The sequence below is a fragment of the Delphinapterus leucas genome, chromosome 20 (assembly GCF_059928025.1).
Source record: "Delphinapterus leucas isolate spDelLeu-1000000601 "Yukka" chromosome 20, BTC_Dleu_Yukka2, whole genome shotgun sequence".
NCBI classification, from domain to species: Eukaryota; Metazoa; Chordata; class Mammalia; order Artiodactyla; family Monodontidae; genus Delphinapterus; species Delphinapterus leucas.
The window spans coordinates 24,192,127-24,210,765 of NC_143148.1; the positions used below are offsets into that span (position 1 = coordinate 24,192,127).

Below are 18,639 nucleotides of genomic sequence, written 5' to 3' on the forward strand. Positions count from 1 at the left end.
TATCTAATTTGTGTGCACAGATAATTGAAATCACTAATACTCTGGGGTAACTAGAAGTTGACAAATTATAAAAACTGACAGACATTCAAGAAACAATATGAAAACTGGCTAGCTCATAGAAAAAGTTAAGCATATTTCATTATTTTATCACAAATACCATTTTCAAAATGTAACTCATTTAAAAAGTCACATTTTCAAAGAATATCCGATGGAATGAAAAAAATGCTCTCAATTATGTTGCATGAAAAAAGCAGGTACTAATAATCCACACATAGTTTTCATAACAGTACATTTTGTATCACATCACATATACTGAGGAGTTCTGTGTCTCAAAGGAAATCTATACACAAAATGCTACCAGTGGGGATTCCCTGGTGGCACAGTGGTTGAGAGTCCGCCTGCCGATGCAGGGGACATGGGTTCGTGGCCCGGTCCCACATGCCGCGGAGCGGCTGGGCCCGTGAGCCATGGCCGCTGAGCCTGTGCGTCCAGAGCCTGTGCTCCGTAACGGGAGAGGCCACAACAGTGAGAAGCCCGCGTACCACAAAAAAAAAAGAAAAAGAAAAAAAATGCTACCAGTGGCTGACTCTGGGCAGGAGAATTATTGATATTTATTTTCTTCTATATACTTTTCTATACTTTTTGTATGTTTTACAACAAAAAAATACTACAATTAAATCAAGAAAGAAAAGCACTTACTCTGTTGGCTCTCCTTCATCAGGTAAGATGTTTCTGGTACACTGAAGTAGATAATTTCGAAGAAATAGACCTCTCAAGGGGTGCTGCACGCCTCGGCACATTTCTACCAAATCTTTCAAAATATCTTTCCTGGATTGAGGAAATGACTTGACATATACAACTCCAACTGTGATCAACAGATAACTAGAAGAATTATGAGGCAACATTAGATTAGAAATATAAAATACTCAAGTCAAGAATTTGATTATATTCAAACATAGCATATACAAACATTAAAAAAACAAGACAGGGAGCAGGTTTTCTCCTGTACAATGAAGAAAATATTGTTTGATTTAAAATATAACTGTTTACTGACACCCCTCCATTTTTATATATATATCATCACCTTTAAACACATTAGGTCTCTTATAATTGTCATTATATTAATTTTTCTAGTAGTCAAGAAATTAAACAAAATATGTCCATTTTTCCTATTTCCAAAGTTCCTCAATAATCTATAAAAAGTAAAACTAATTATACTCTAAAACCTTAATCACTATCGGAATGTTAACCTCTATTCGTTAAGAAATTAAATAACCTTAAACTTGGTTTAAAAAAGCTGCTGATTTTAAAGGATATAACATAAAGTGGGAAATGCAGATATAAAAGCCCTTACAGTCTTAATAACTTACAGCCTTGGGATAATGTTTCCAGCGTACTGTACAAGTTCATAGAGATCTGCCACTTTTCTTCCTTTAGCAAACTCATCTGTCAGGTAAACTTCCAAGTAGTGCAGTTCATCAGAAATAGCCATATCTTTTAATTATCATTAAGGATTCAAAGCTAAGTCAACCTAAGCAATACTCTGCAACTTGTTGGAGTCATTAAATTATTGGGCAAATTTCTGTTTTTCTTTTTTTTGATATTGCCATTTATTTATTTTATTGTATTTTTTATTTTTTGGCCACACCACGCAGCTTGTGGGATCTTAGTTCCCCAACGAGGGACTGAAACTGGGCCATGGCAGTGAAAACCTAGAATCGTAATCACTAGGCCACCAGGGAACTACCGTATTGGGCAAATTTCTTAAATGTTAGTCATGTATGAGAGCATTTTTAAATTAAGTAAAGAGAGAATTTCTTCTGGGCTTTCCCTACTTTAAAATGAGGGTTTTAAAAGATGTCTGGTAAAGCAAGGCAACAAAAACAAGATTGCCTGTCAGACTACTAAAGGGTTTTGAAATGGCAAAGCATTGATTTCCTTTCCATTTCAGAGTCCTGCATGACAAAATCTTAGCATTAAAGAACCAACTGCCTAGGGACTTCTCTGGTGGCGCAGTAGTTAAGAATCCGCCTGCCAAAACAGGGGACACGGGTTTGAGCCCTGGTCCGGGAAGATCCCACATGCCACGGAGGAACAAAGCCTGTGCGCCACAACTACTGAGCCTGTGCTCTAGAGCCTGCGAGCCACAACTACTGAGCCAGTGTGCTACAACTACTGAGCCAGTGTGCTACAACTACTGAAGCCCGCAAGCCTAGAGCCTGTGCTACGCAACAAGAGAAGCCACTGCAATGAGAAGCCTGTGCACCGCAACGAAGAGTAGCCCCTGCTCACCGCAAATAAAGTCCACGCACAGCAACGAAGACCCAGCACAGCCCAAAACAAATTAAAATACAAACAAGCAAAAAGAACTAATTGTCTAATACTTTCAATAACCTTCATGAGAGTCTGAAAATTGAGATGTAACAACAACCCACTTGAAATTTAAGCATAGAAAAAGGGTTTCTGATACTAAGTTTTTCTTTTTCTCACTGAGCACATTTGCATGGAGAAGGAGTACTATTTGGTTAAGACAAAAACACAACTTCAGAAAAACTTAAGGAACAAACAAAATATGGCCTTATCGAGAAAAAAGTATGATCAAAATGTTCATTCTTCAACATTCAAAAGATACAAAGTTCATAGTAGCTCTTTGGTGATAACATAGAAGTCCGAAGTTCACCAAGCATATTAGAAGCATGTTTCAGAGCATCCATAAGCTTGTTTTTGTCCTACAGAAATACCAAGAGAATTGGTGAGAATGCTTAATTTAAATAAACATTTAACTTGGTTATATAAACTCTTTCACCAAGGATCTGTTACACGGTTTTATAAGTATACAGCACCTAAAGTATTTTAATCGCATAAAAATCAAGTTTAGTTTCACCCTGCCTTCTGTTTACTGAAAAGAATAAGAAACATAGTTCCTCACCAGGGCTGCAAAGCTTAGCAAATCTAATTTATCTAGGGCTGCAAGCTTCCTGGCAATAACTCGTCTTTACAACCCCTAGCAACACTGAAACTGTAACTCCACCAATTCATATTTTACCTGCAATAAAGAAAACTGGCATACTGATCCTTTTGAAGCAAGATACTATTCTGACAATGGTTTGGTCATAGGTTAAATACTCTTCAGAGATGTCTGGAATGACTACTCCTTTAATTATGCTTTCCTCCTCACAATGTCCATGTGTCCCACTTAACACATAAATGCAGACAATTCCTTTAGATACAGGAAACACTATTCATACACAGAAAGAGACAGAAGCAAGCAATAGCAAGCTCCATGCTCACCCATTTTCTCCATTCGAAGAGTTTTGTTTTTACAAATTGGTTTGCGAGAAAAGCAATACAGTAGATACAATTGGTTAAAAGAGCATATTACTAAGCTTTAGAAACTCTAAGACACTTTACAAAGGCAAGATATTATTATCATCATCAACACAGCAACTTACAACTTGAAGTACCAGCCTATCTGGTTCCATTTCTTAAATTTTAATCCAGAGAATTTATAGTTTCTACACAGATAATCTCCTACCCTTTCAGAATATGAAAATATATAAATAGGTCTAATTTTTAAGGTAGTTCCTGAAAAAAATGTATCTATTCAGGACAGAAATAAAATCCTTCAAGATAGGGGGGGAAAGCTGAATAATTCAAGTTGAAAGCATTTAAATCCATTTGTTCAACCAATATTTATCAAGCAAGTACTGTCAAGTACTGTCAGGTACTCCTCAGTTCTGAGGTACAGAACTAATGAGGCTAGTAATTCAGGTGAGATAGGGTATGGTGATAATATAGTGACGTGTAAATAGGAGTCAGGATCTCTTGTCCTCATGGAGCTTACATTCTGGTAGGGAAGACAGACAATCTCAAAACATAAATATAATGGTAAGTAAATATTTCAATAGGGCTATCTGTTGAAACTGCTCCAAGCAGTGCTTGAGGGAAGTGGGACTGAAGATTAGATTTACCAGAAGCAGTAGTGCTATACAACTTTAGAGAACACTGCATATGTGTTCTTAGGAATACACAGACTGCAATTGTCCTTCTTACCAGGCATCTCTTCATCTGGAATGACTGGACCTTCACAGCCTGTATGGCTTCATCCAAGAGCTTTTCCTGCTCATCCTGAGGTGACTGCTGTGTTGTAGGCTGAAAAATTTTTTTAGAAACCTCCCATTAATGTCTCATTAGCACTCTCTTCTAGTAAATCTGTTCTTTCTATATTTCCCACCATACTTTATATTTCCAAGGCTTTCATATAAGACTCATTCCAGTTCTACATGTCAAACTAATTTATCAATTTTTGACAACTGAACAGAGAGCTGTGCCATCACTGAAGTTAACAGCGTAAGATTGCTGAAGGAGAAAAGTAATATGTACAGAGAATTTCTTCTTCTCAGAAACTGACTCAACATTCCTGTAGCAGGTTGGCTTCAAAGAAATATAAGGTGGTAGTTTATGGCTGCCTATGTTCTGCTAATACACTCTGAATTCAACTGGAACATAACCAATCTGTGGTGGTAAGTATAGTCTAACCCAAATCTCTAAAAGCCTCTCATCTGCATCTTAGTCTATTCTTAGGCAGACCAAGGAACTAGTTTATGAGAACACTTATCCCCTTAGGTAATATATAACGAGGGACTAAACAGCTTAGAAATAAAATAGCTACAATTATTGTCAGTGAGCTGCAGTAGAACACCATAAAGAGTACTCTCCTCAAGAACCTACCTTATCATTTCAAATATAGAGATCTACAGTTATAATGAACAAAATACATCTATATAGTCTTCTCTTTGCCATCAGAAAAATCTGCTTGCAAGATGAAGTAGATCCACCTGTCAAGCAGTGTTAACCACTCCACCCCTTATGTTGTATAAACACTGTGTTACACCTCTACTACAGCAGGTATCACATTATAATTATAAATGATGGCCATTTTTACATCCTTGGGACCCAACACATTGCCTGACACATAATGGATGCTTCATAAATGTTCACTGTATGAATGAATAAGCTGGTTTTAGATTATGTTTTTAATAAAAAATGACTAAAGGATCAACAGATGAGTGGATAAACAAATTGTGTTATATACATATAAGGACTATTACTCAATCATAAGGAGTGAAGTACTGATACATGCTACGTGAACTAACCTAGAAAACATTATGCTAAGTGAAAGAAACCAGACACGGAAGATCACATATTGTATGACTCCACTGATATGAAATACAGGCATACCTCAGAGATATTGCATGTTCAGTTCCAGACCACAGCAATAAAGCAAATATTGCAATAAAGTGAGTCACACAAACTTTTTGGTTTCATAGCATGTACAAAAGTTATGTTTACACTGTACTGTAGTCTATTAAGTGTGCAATAGCATTATGTCTAAGTAAACAATGTATATACCTTAATTTAAAAATAATTTATTGGGGCTTCCCTGGTGGCGCAGTGGTTGAGAGTCCGCCTGCCGATGCAGGGGACACGGGTTCATGCCCCGGTCCGGGAAGATCCCACATGCCACGGAGCGGCTAGGCCCGTGAGCCATGGCCGCTGAGCCTGCACGTCCGGAGCCTGTGCTCCGCAACAGGAGAGGCCACAACAGTGAGAGGCCCACATACCGAAAAACAAAAACTTATTGCTAAAAACTGCTACCCATCATCTAAGCCTTCAGTCATTTTCTTTATGCTGGTGGAGGGTCTTACATTGATGTTGATGCTACTGACTGATCAGGGTGAAGGCTGGGGTGGCCGTGGCAACTTCTTAAAATAAGACAACAATGAAGTCTGCTTCAGCGACTGGCTCTTCCTTTCATGAATGATTTCTCGGTAGCATGTAATGCTGTTTGATACCATTTTACCCATAGTAGAACTTCTTTCAAAATTGGAGTTAGTTCTTTCAAACCCTGCCCTGCTTTATCAACTAAGTTTATGTAATATTCTAATTCCTTTATTGTCATTTCAACAATCTTCACAGTATCTTCGCCAGGAGTAGATTCCATCTCCAGAAACCACTTTCTTTATTCATCCATAAGAAGCAACTCCTCATCTGTTAGTTTGATCATGATATTACAGCAATTCAGGCACATCTTCAGGCTCTACTTCTAATTCTAGTTTTCTTGCTATTTCCACCACATCTTCAGTTACTTCCTCCACTGAAGTCTTAAACCAATCAAGGTCATCCATGAGGATTAGAATCAACTTCCTCCAAACTCCTGTGTATGTTGATATTTTGACCTCTTCCCATGAATCACAAATATTCTTAATGGCTTTACTTTATCCAGATCCATCAAAGGAATCACTAACTATGGCAGCTATAGCCTTATGAAATATATTTCTTAAATAACAAGACTTGAAATTCAAAATAACTCCTTGATCTGTCGGCTACAGAATGGATGTTGTGTTAGCTGGCGTGAAAACAGTATTAATCTCACTGTACATCTCCATCAGAGCTCTTGGGTGACCAGGTGCATTGTCAATGAGCATTAATATTTTGGAAGGAATCCTTTTTTCCTGAGCACTAGGTCTCAACAATGAGCTTAAAACATTAAGTAAATTATGTTGTAAACTGATGTGCTGTCATCCAAGCTTTGTTTTTCCATTTATGGGCACAGGCCCATAATTCACAAGGACCCTAGGATTTTAGGAACGGTAAATGAGCATCAGCTTCAACTTAAAGCCATCAGCTGCATTAGCCCCTAACAAGAGGGTCAGCCTGTTCTTGAAGCCAGACGTTGACTTCTCCTCTCTAGCTGTGAGAGTTTTGTCTACATTGAAAATCTGTTGTTTAGTGTAGCCACCATCATTCATTGTCTTAACCTTCTGGATAACTTACCACAGCTTCTACATCACCATTTGCAGCTTCACCTTGCATTTTTATGGTACAGAAATGGCTTCTTTCCATAAACCTCATAAACCAACCTCTGCGAGCTTCAAACTTTTCTTCTGCAGCTTCCTTAACCTCTCTAAGCTTTCAAAGAACTGAAGAGAGGGCCTTGCTATGGATTAGGCTTTGGCTTAAGGAAATGTGGTGGCTGGTCTGATCATCTATTCAGACCACTAAAACTTTCTGCGTATCAACCATAAGGCTGTTGTGCCTTCTTATCATTCATGTGTTCACTGGAGTAGGACTTTTAATTTCCTTCAAGAACTTTTCCTTTCCATTCCCAGCTTGGCTAACTGGTGCAAGAGGCTGAGCTTTTGACATGCCTTCCTCACCGAGCTTAATCATTTCTAGCTTTTGATTTACAGTGAGAACGTGCAACCCTTCCTTTCACTTGAACACTTAGAGGCCATTGTAGGGCTATTAATTGGCCTAATTTCAATATTGTTATATCTCAGGGAATAGGGAGGCCCAAGGAGAGGGAGAGTAACGGGGAACAGCCAGTCGGGGGGCAGTGAGAATACACACATTTATCAATTAAGTTTGCCCATTCATATAGGCACAGTTTGTGTCACCCCACAACAATTACAATTGTAATATCAAAGATCACTAATCACCAGAACAAATATAATAATGAAAAAGTTTGAAATATTCCAAGAATTACCAAAATGTGACACAAAGTAAGCAAATGCTGTTGGAAAAATGGCGCCAAAAGACTTTCTAGCTGCAGGGTTGCCACAAACCTTCAATTTGTTAAAAAAAAAAAAAATGCAGTAAAGCAAAAGCACAATAAAACGAAGTAAGCTTGCATCCAGAATAGGTAAATCATCCACAGAAACAAAAAGCAGACTGGTGGTTACCAGGAGGGAGAGTGGATGAGTAACTGCTTAATGAGTACAGGGTTTCCTTTTCGGGTGATAAAAATGTTTTGAAACTAGACAGAGATGGTAGTCATACAACACTGTTAATGTACGAAATGTCACTGAATTGTTTGCTTTAAAATGGTCAATTTTATGTAAATTCTACCTTAATAAAAAAGAAAAATGACTAGAGATAGAATGCCTCTTACACAATGAACTAGGAAGATGGAAGGCAAGCACTTACTTATAAACATGAAAGTTAAATCTGGCCTGCTCCATTATCAAAAACAATCAAAACAACACTTAATTTCGAGATTAACAAAAAGCACATAAAACCCACTTCTGAACTAGAATCATTCATAAAAATGGAATACTTTCTTGGTCAATTTTGGAAAGAGGAAAAAAATTAATTAAATAATAAGCAATGCCAAGCATCTCTCTATCTTTTCCTGTGGCAAACTCTAGTAAACTGAGTTTCCCTGTGACCATACTTCTTCATAAGCATACATAAATTTCAGAGAAAAAGTTATGTATCTTTTAAACTGAACACTAATTTATACAACAGAACTATTAGTGTAAAATGCTGGCAAGGAGAACATCAGCATTTAAGGATTCTGACTTCATGAAATTCACTGTTCATCACGGTCTAGCCATCTGAAAACTTCAGGAAGACCAAGCTATGGTTTGGGTTTTCTGGCTCTAAACTCTGGATGCAATAGATTTAACAATTATTAGAATCAATGGATTTCACTACATTCAGATGGCCAACTTAGAGATAAGTAGTGATACATCAGGAAATTTTTAGTGTGGTAAAACATATATAACAAAATTTGCCATTTTAACCATTTTTAAGTGTTTGGTTCGGTAGCATTAAGCACATTTACATCGTTTTACAGCCACTGCCACCATCTATTTCCAGAACTTTTTCACCTTTCCAAAAGGAAATTCTGTGCCCATTAAATAGTAACTCCCCATCCCCCGACTTGCACTCCAAGCAACCACCACTTTACTTTTTTTCTCTAGGAGTTTGACTTCTCTCTAGGAGTTTAACCTCATATAAGTGGAATAATACAATATTGCCCTTTTGTGTCCAGCTTATTTCACTTGGCATAATATCTTCAAGGCTCATCCATGCTGTAGCATATGTCAAAATTTCCTTCTTTTTAAGGCTAAATACTTCATCATGTGTATATACCATTCTGTTTATCTGTTCGTCTGTTGATAGATATTTGGGTTGCTTCTACCTTTTGGCTATTGTGTATAATTATATAGCAAATAAAACTGTGGTTATAAACAGATTACAAGCGGTGGGGTGCTGGGAAGATGGCGGAAGAGTAAGACGCGGAGATCACCTTCCTCCCCACAGATACACCAGAAATACATCTACAAGTGGAACAACTCCTACAGAACACCTACTGAATGCTGGCAGAAGACCTCAGACCTCCCAAAAGGCAAGAAACTCCCCACATACCTGGGTAGGGCAAAAGAAAAAAAAGAAAAAGCAGAGACAAAAGAATAGGGATGGCACCTGCACCGGTGGGAGGGAGCTGTGAAGGATGAAAGGTTTCCACACACTAGGAAGCCCCTTCGCGGGCGGAGACTGCGGGAGGCGGAAGGGGAAGCTTCGGAGCCGCGGAGGAGAGCACAGCAACAGGGGTGCGGAGGGCAAAGCGGCGAGATTCCCGCACAGAGGATCGGTGCCGACCGGCACTCACCAGCCCGAGAGGCTTGTCTGCTCACCCGCCGGGGAGGGCGGGCCTGCAAGCTGAGGCTCGGTCTTCGTTCGGAGCGCAGGGAGAGGACTGGGGTTGGCGGCTTGAACACAGCCTGAAGGGGTTAGTGCACCACGGCTAGCCGGGAGGGAGTCCGGGAAAAAGTCTGCACCTGCCGAAGAGGCAAGAGACTTTTTCTTCCCTCTTTGTTTCCTGGTGCGCGAGGAGAAGGGTTTAAGAGCGCTACTTAAAGGAACTCCAGAGACAGGCGTGAGCCGCGGCTAAAAGCACGAACGCCAGAGACGGCGAGCCGCAGCTAAAAGCGCGGACCCCAGAGACGGGCGTGAGCCGCGGCTAAAAGCGCGGACCCCAGAGACGGGCGCGAGCCGCGACTAAAAGCGCGGACCCCAGAAACGGGCGCAAGCCGCGGATAAAAGCGCGGACCCCAGAGACGGGCGCAAGCTGCAGCTAAAAGCACGGACCCCAGAAACGGGCGGGAGACGCTAAGGCTGCTGCTGCCGCCACCAAGGGGCCTGTGTGCGAGCACAGGTCACTATCCACACCCCCCTTCCGGGGAGCCTGTGCAGCCCACCACTGCCAGGTTCCCGGGATCCAGGGACAACTTCCCAGGGAGAACGCACAGCGGGCATCAGGCTGGTGCAACGTCATGCCGGCCTCTGCCACCGCAGGCCCGCCCCGCACGCTGTGCCCCTCCCTCCCCCCAGCCTGAGTGCGCCAGAGCCCACGAATCAGCAGCTCCTTTAACCCCGTGCTGTCTCAGCAAAAAACAGACGCCCTCCAGCGACCTACACGCAGAGGCGGGGCCAAATCCAAAGCTGAGCCCCTGTGACCTGTGAGAAAAAAGAGAAAGGGAAATCTCTCCCAGCAGCCTCAGAAACAGTGGATTAAAGCTCCACAATATACGTGATGTACCCTGCATCTGTGGAATACATGAATAGACAACAAATCATCCCAAATTGAGGAGGTGGACTTCGAAGCAAGATCTATGATTTTTTCCCCTTTTCCTCTTTTTGTGAGTGTGTATGTGTATGCTTCTGTGTGAGATCTTGTCTGTATAGCTTTGCTTCCACCATTTGTCCTAGGGTTCTATCCATCCATTGTTTTGGGTTTTTTTTAATTTTTTTTCTTAATAATTAATTTTAATAACTCTATTATACTTTACCTTCTTTCCTTCCTTCCTTCCTTCCTTCCTTCCTTCCTTCCTTCCCTCCTTTAGACAACGAATCATCCCAAATTGAGGAGGTGGACTTTGAGAGCAAGATTTATGATTTTTTTCGCCTTTACCTCTTTTTGTGAGGGTGTATGTGTATGCTTCTGTGTAAGATTTTGTCTGTATAGCTTTGGTTCCACCATTTGTCCTAAGATTCTATCCGTCCCCCTTTTTTTGTCTAAATAATTATTTTTTAATTCAATAACTTTATTATACTTTATTTTATTTTACTGTATCTTCTTTCTTTCTGTCTTTTTTCCTTCCTTCCCTCCTTCCTTCCCTCCTTCCTCCCTCCCTCCCTCCCTTTCTTTCCTTTTCTTCTTTCTTCCTTCCTTCCTTCCCTCCTTTCTTTCTTTCTTTCTTCCTACTTCTACTAATTCCCTCTACTTTTTCTCCCTTTTATTCTGAGCCGTGTGGATGAAAGGCTCTTGCTGCTCCTGCCAGGAGTCAGAGCTCTGCCTCTGAGGTGGGAGAGCCAACTTCAGGACACTGGTCAACAAGAGACCTCCCAGCTCCACATAATATCAAACAGCGAAAATCTCCAAGAGACCTCCATCTTAACACCAGCACCCAGCTTCACTCAACGACCAGCAAGTCACAGTGCTGGACAACCTATGCCAAACAACTAGCAAAACAGGAACACAACCCCACCCATTAGCAGAAAGGCTGCCTAAAATCATAATAAGTCCACAGACACCCCAAAACACACCACCAGACGTGGACCTGCCCACTAGAGAGACAAGATCCAACCTTATCCACCACAACACAGGCACTAGTCCCCTCCACCAGGAAGCCTACACAACCCACTGAACCAACCTTAGCCACTGGAGACAGACATCAAAAACAACAGGAACTACGAACCTGCAGCCTGAAAAAAGGAGACCCCAAACACAGTAAGATAGGCAAAAAGAGAAGACAGAAAAACACACAGCAGATGAAGGAGCAAGATAAAAATGCACCAGACCTAACAAATGAAGAGGAAACAGGCAGTCTACCTGAAAAAGAATTCAGAATAATGATAGTAAAGATGATCCAAAATCTTGGAAATAGGATGGACAAAATGCAAGAAACATTTAACAAGGACCTAGAAGAAATAAAGATGAAACAAGCAACGATGAACAACACAATAGGTGAAATGAAAAATACTCTAGATGGGATCAATAGCAGAATAACTGAGGCAGAAGAACGGATAAGTGACCTGGAAGATAAAATAGTGGAAATAACTACTGCAGAGCAGAATAAAGAAAAAAGAAAGAAAAGAACTGAGGACAGTCTCAGAGACCTCTGGGACAACATTAAACGCACCAACATTTGAATTATAGGGGTTCCAGAAGAAGAAGAGAAAAAGAAAGGGACTGAGAAAATATCTGAAGAGATTATAGTTGAAAACTTCCCTAATATGGGAAAGGAAATAGTTCAGTCCAGGAAGCACAGAGAGTCCCATACAGGATAAATCCAAGGAGAAATATGCCAAGACACATATTAATCAAACTGTCGAAAATTAAATACAAAGAAAGCATATTAAAAGCAGCAAGGGAAAAACAACAAATAACACACAAGGGAATCCCCATAAGGTTAACAGCTGATCTTTCAGCAGAAATTCTGCAAGCCAGAAGGGAGTGGCAGGACATACTTAAAGTGATGAAGGAGAAAAACCTGCAACCAAGATTACTCTACCCAGCAAGGATCTCATTCAGATTCGATGGAGAAATTAAAACCTTTACAGACAAGCAAAAGCTCAGAGAGTTCAGCACCACCAAACCAGCTTTACAACAAATGCTAAAGGAACTTCTCTAGACAAGAAACACAAGAGAAGGAAAAGACCTATAATAACGCACCCAAAACAATTTAGAAAATGGGAATAGGAACATACATATCGATAATTACCTTAAATGTAAATGGACTAAATGCTCCCACCAAAAGACACAGATTGGCTGAATGGATACAAAAACAAGACCCATATATATGCTGTCTACAAGAGACCCACTTCAAACCTAGAGACACATACAGACTGAAAGTAAGAGGATGGAAAAAGATATTTCATGCAAATGGAAACCAAAAGAAAGCTGGAGTAGCAATTCTCATATCAGACAAAATAGACTTTAAAATAAAGACTATTAGAAGAGACAAAGAAGGACACTACATAATGATCAAGGGATCGATCCAAGAAGAAGATATAACAATTGTAAATATTTATGCACCCAACATAGGAGCACCTCAATACATAAGGCAAAAACTAACAGCCATAAAAGGGGAAATCGACAGTAACACATTCATAGTAGGGGACTTCAACATCCCACTTTCACCAATGGACAGATCATCCAAAATGAAAATAAGTAAGGAAACACAAGCTTTAAATGATACATTAAACAAGATGGACTTAATTGATATTTATAGGACACTCCATCCAAAAACAACAGAATACACATTTTTCTCAAGTGCTCATGGAACATTCTCCAGGATAGATCATATCTTGGGTCACAAATCAAGCCTTGGTAAATTTAAGAAAATTGAAATTGTATCAAGTATCTTTTCCGACCACAACGCTATGAGACTAGATATCAATTACAGGAAAAGATCTGTAAAAAATACAAAAACATGGAGGCTAAACAATACACTACTTAATAACAAAGTGATCACTGAAGAAATCAAAGAGGAAATAAAAGAATACCTAGAAACAAATGACAATGGAGACACAACGACCCAAAACCTATGGGATGCAGCAAAAGCAGTTCTAAGAGGGAAGTTTATAGCAATACAACCCACCTTAAGAAGCAGGAAACATCTCGAATAAACAACCTAACCTTGCACCTAAAGCAATTAGAGACAGAAAAACAAAAAAACCCCAAAGTTAGCAGAAGGAAAGAAATCATAAAAATCAGATCAGAAATAAATGAAAAAGAAATGAAGGAAACAATAGCAAAGATCAATAAAACTAAAAGCTGGTTCTTTGAGAAGATTAACAAAATAGATAAACCATTAGCCAGACTCATCAAGAAAACAAAGGAGAAGACTCAAATCAATAGAATTAGAAATGAAAAAGAGAAGTAATAACTGACACTGCAGAAATACAAAAGATCATGAGAGATTACTACAAGCAACTCTATGCCAATAAAATGGAAAACCTGGAAGAAATAAACAAATTCTTAGAAATGCACAACCTGCCAAGACTGAATCAGGAAGAAATAGAAAATATGAACAGACCAATCACAAGCACTGAAATTGAAACTGTGATTAAAAATCTTCCAACAAACAAAAGCCCAGGACCAGATGGCTTCACAGGCGAATTCTATCAAACATTTAGAGAAAAGCTAACACCTATCCTTCTCAAACTCTTCCAAAATATAGCAGAGGGAGGAACACTCCCAAATTCCGTCTACGAGGCCACCATCACCTTCATACCAAAACCAGACAAGGATGTCACAAAGAAAGAAAACTACAGGCCAATATCACTGATGAACATAGATGCAAAAATCCTCAACAAAACAGTAGCAAACAGAATCCAACAGCACATTAAAAGGATCATACACCATGATCAAGTGGGGTTTATTCCAGGAATGCAAGGATTCTTCAATATATGCAAATCTATCAATGTGATAACCCATATTAACAAATTAAAGGAGAAAAACCATATGATCATCTCAATAGATGCAGAGAAAGCTTTTGACAAAATTCAACACCCATTTATGATAAAAACCCTGCAGAAAGTAGGCATAGAGGGAACTTTCCTCAACATAATAAAGGCCATATATGACAAGCCCACAGCCAACATCATCCTCAATGGTGAAAAACTGAAAGCATTTCCACTAAGATCAGGAAGGTTGCCCACTCTCACCACTCTTATTCAACATAGTTTTGGAAGTTTTAGACACAGCAATCAGAGAAGAAAAGGAAATAAAAGGAATCCAAATCAGAAAAGAAGAAGTAAAACTGTCACTGTTTGCAGATGACATGATACTATACATAGAGAATCCTAAAGATGCTACCAGAAAACTCCTAGAGCTAATCAATGAATTTGGTAAAGTAGCAGGATACAAAATTAATGCACAGAAATCTCTGGCATTCCTATATACTAATGATGAAAAATCTGAAAGTGAAATCCAGAAAACACTCCCATTTACCACTGCAACAAAAAGAATAAAATATCTAGGAATAAACCTACCTAAGGAGACAAAAGACCTGTATGCAGAAAATTATAAGACACTGATGAAAGAAATTAAAGATGATACAACTAGATGGAGAGATATACCATGTTCTTGGATTGGAAGAATGAACATTGTGAAAATGACTCTACTACCCAAAGCAATCTATAGATTCAATGCAATCCCTATCAAACTACCACTGGCATTTTTCACAGAACTAGAACAAAAACTTTCACAATTTGTATGGAAACACAAAAGACCCCGAATAGCCAAAGCAATCTTGAGAACGAAATACGGAGCTGGAGGAATCAGGCTCCCTGACTTCAGACTATACTACAAAGCTACAGTAATCAAGACAGTATGGTACTGGCACAAAAACAGAAAGATAGATCAATGGAACAGGATAGAAAGCCCAGAGATAAACCCATGCACATATGGACACCTTATCTTTGATAAAGATGGCAGGAATGTACAGTGGAGAAAGGACAGCCTCTTCAATAAGTGGTGCTGGGAGAACTGGATAGGTACATGTAAAAGTATGAGATTAGATCACTCCCTAACACCATACACAAAAATAAGCTGAAAATGGATTAAAGACCTAAATGTAAGGCCAGAAACTATCAAACGCTTAGAGAAAAACATAGGCAGAACACTCTATGACATAAATCACAGCAAGATCCTTTTTGACCCACCTCCTAGAGAAATGGAAATAAAAACAAAAATAAACAAATGGGTCCTAATGAAACTTCAAAGCTTTTGCACAGCAAAGGAAACCATAAACAAGACCAAAAGACAACCCTCAGAATGGGAGAAAATATTTGCAAATGAAGCAACTGACAAAGGATTAATTTCCAAAATTTACAAGCAGCTCATGCAGGTCAATAACAAAAAAACAAACAACCCAATCCAAAAATGGGCAGAAGACCTAAATAGACATTTCTCCAAAGAAGATATACAGACTGCCAACAAACACATGAAAGAATGCTCAACATCATTAATCATTAGAGAAATGCAAAGCAAAACTACAATGAGATATCATCTCACACCAGTCAGAATGGCCATCATCAAAAAGTCTAGAAACAATAAATGCTGGAGAGGGTGTGGAGAAAAGGGAACACTCTTGCACTGCTGGTGGGAATGTTAATTGGTTCAGCCACTATGGAGAACAGTATGGAGGTTCCTTAAAAAACTACAAATAGAACTGCCATATGACCCAGCAATCCCACTACTGGGCATATACCCTGAGAAAACTAAAATTCAAAAAGAGTCATGTACCAAAATGTTCATTGCAGCTCTATTTACAATAGTCCAGAGATGGAAACAACCTAAGTGCCCGTCATCGGATGAATGGATAAAGAAGATGTAGCAGATATATACAATGGAATATTACTCAGCCATAAAAAGAAACGAAATTGAGCTACTTGTAATGAGGTGGATAGACCTAGAGTCTGTCATACAGAGTGAAGTAAGTCAGAAAGACAAAGACAAATACCATATGCTAACACATATATATGGAATTTAAGGGAAAAAAAATGTCACGAAGAACCTAGGGGTAAGACAGGAATAAAGACACAGACCTACTGGAGAACGGACTTGAGGATATGCAGAGGGGGAAGGGTGAGCTGTGACAGGGCGATTGAGAGGCGTGGACATATATACACTAACAAACGTAAGGTAGATAGCTAGTGGGAAGTAGCTGCATGGCACAGGGATATCAGCTCGGTGCTTTCTGACCACCTGGAGGGTTGGGATAGGGAGGGTGGGAGGGAGGGAGACGCAAGAGGGAAGAGATATGGGAACATATGTATATGTATAACTGATTCACTTTGTTATAAAACAGAAACTAACACACCATTGTAAAGCAATTATACCCCAATAAAGATGTTAAAAAAAAAAAAGAAAATCATTTTTGATTCAACCTACTGAGCACCAAGTGCATCAAGTGCAGAATATAAGAATAAAGGGTTATTTGACTTAAAAAAAAAAAAGAGGTTACAAGCAATTCAAAAATACTTGTATAGAAATGACCAGGTTCAGTAATCTGTAAACAAATTGGCAAAATTTTTCTATTTTGTATCAATGGGGTTTAAAATTAATAGAAACATATATATACACAATGTAGAAAATTACAGACTTATTAGTAGGCTACAAATGAAGAGATAAAGCTATATTAATGTATTTTTACATATTACTTGTAAGACAATGTAGTTATTATACAAACGGCTATTGTACTTATTTATTTATTTGGCTTCATTGGGCCTTCATTGCTGTGTGTGGGCTTTCTCTAGTTGTGACGAGCAGGGGCTACTCTTCGTTGCAGTGCACGGGCTTCTCATTGCAGTGGCTTCTCTTGTTGCGGAGCACGGGCTCTACGTGCGCGGGTTTCAGTAGTTGTGGCACATGGGCTCAGTAGTTGTGCCACACGGGCTTAGCTGCTCTGCGGCATGTGGGATCTTCCCGTACCAGGGCTTGAACCCGTGTCCCCTGCATTGGCAGGCGGATTCTTCACCACTGCACCACCAGGGAAGTCCCCAAATGGCTATTCTAAAGGAGCATCTAGATGCCCTTCCTGGGAAGTGTCACATTGCGAGTACTGTCAGGTATAACGTGAACACGCTCTCATTAAACACAAGCCAGGTAACCAATGACTCCTCACTCATGAAAGTGGTTCTCCGTTTACAGATGACTCTGTACATAGCAGCTACATGCATCAGAGAAAAATGGAAACACTACAGAGTCAAGATCAAATTAACATTTGTGATCAGGCCCATTTTAGCTTGAGACTCAAGCCGAACAGCCCTCCCAAGTCTACACAGTTAAAAGGTGCAGAGAGGTGGTGCAGTGGTTAAGAAGCTGCCTGCCAATGCAGGGGACGGTTCGAGCCCTGGTCCAGGAAGATCCCACATGCCGCGGAGCAACTAAGCCCATGCGCCACAAACTACTGAAGCCCACGCGCCTAGAGCCCATGCTCTGCAACAAGAGAAGCCACGTAATGAGAAGCCCATGCACCACAACAAAGAGTAGCCCCCGCTCGCCGCAACTAGAAAAAGCCCGTGGGCAGCAATGAAGACCCAACGCAGCCAAAATTAAATAAATAAATTTATTTTTTAAAAAAGGTGCAGAGAAAACAAGGTCACTATGAACATATCACTTATAAAACTATTCTCCATTCAAACAATGTGCTTTCACTTCGTCTTGTAGCAAACAAGGTTAATAAGGGTACTTACATCACCGTTATGAGTAATAAGTGAAGTGACACAGATAAAGCTTGAAAAGTGCTTAGCACTTAGTAATAAGCACTTCACATAAGTGTTACCATTATTATTATATCCCCCTTAGATATCAGCAATTATCTCCAACGATCCTAGAAACTTATTTGTCAATCTCTCCACTCATGCTACAGATGTAATCTAACAACGCGATGCAAAGCAACTGTAAAGTGAAAATAACCAGTCTCACAAAGATACAGAATTTCACTATGTTAATGAAAGTACTATTTTAAAAATGATGATAAGACACAAAATAGCAATTGAAGTAGGCAGAACTAAGGATGATGAAGGGATGGGAACGTCCAAACATGTATTTTAATACCAAAGTGTCTCCACCTTAATTTACCAATAAATTTCCCCAGGAATCCTATGATGGCACACACCATGAGCATTCACTTCTCCCAGCTTTATCTACTAGCAATACACCTTCTTCTCCACCTGGGGAATTTCTGCTCACCTTCCTCAGAATCAAAATTCACATTTACTTCCTGTAGTCTTTCCCAAGCTCCTCAGGCAGAACTGTCTCTCCCTCCAGGGCCC

The 18,639-nt window shown here is 39.7% G+C and overlaps 1 protein-coding gene across 2 annotated transcripts in view; it reads right to left on the reverse strand.

The window, feature by feature from the left end:
* The window catches only part of VPS35 (VPS35 retromer complex component), a 41,724-nt gene that overhangs the window by 21,381 nt on the left and 1,704 nt on the right, over nt 1–18,639 (reverse strand). The window contains exons 2-5 of one of the 2 annotated variants that reach the window (XM_022555169.3): nt 4,054–4,152; nt 2,633–2,729; nt 1,371–1,494; nt 700–882 (exon numbers count right to left, since the gene is read on the reverse strand). In XM_022555169.3, the coding sequence (XP_022410877.2) occupies nt 700–882; nt 1,371–1,494; nt 2,633–2,729; nt 4,054–4,152 (503 nt within the window). Of the gene's footprint in view, nt 1–699; nt 883–1,370; nt 1,495–2,632; nt 2,730–4,053; nt 4,153–18,639 lie in introns of those variants that run through there. The other variant, XM_022555170.3, reaches the window with a different exon arrangement.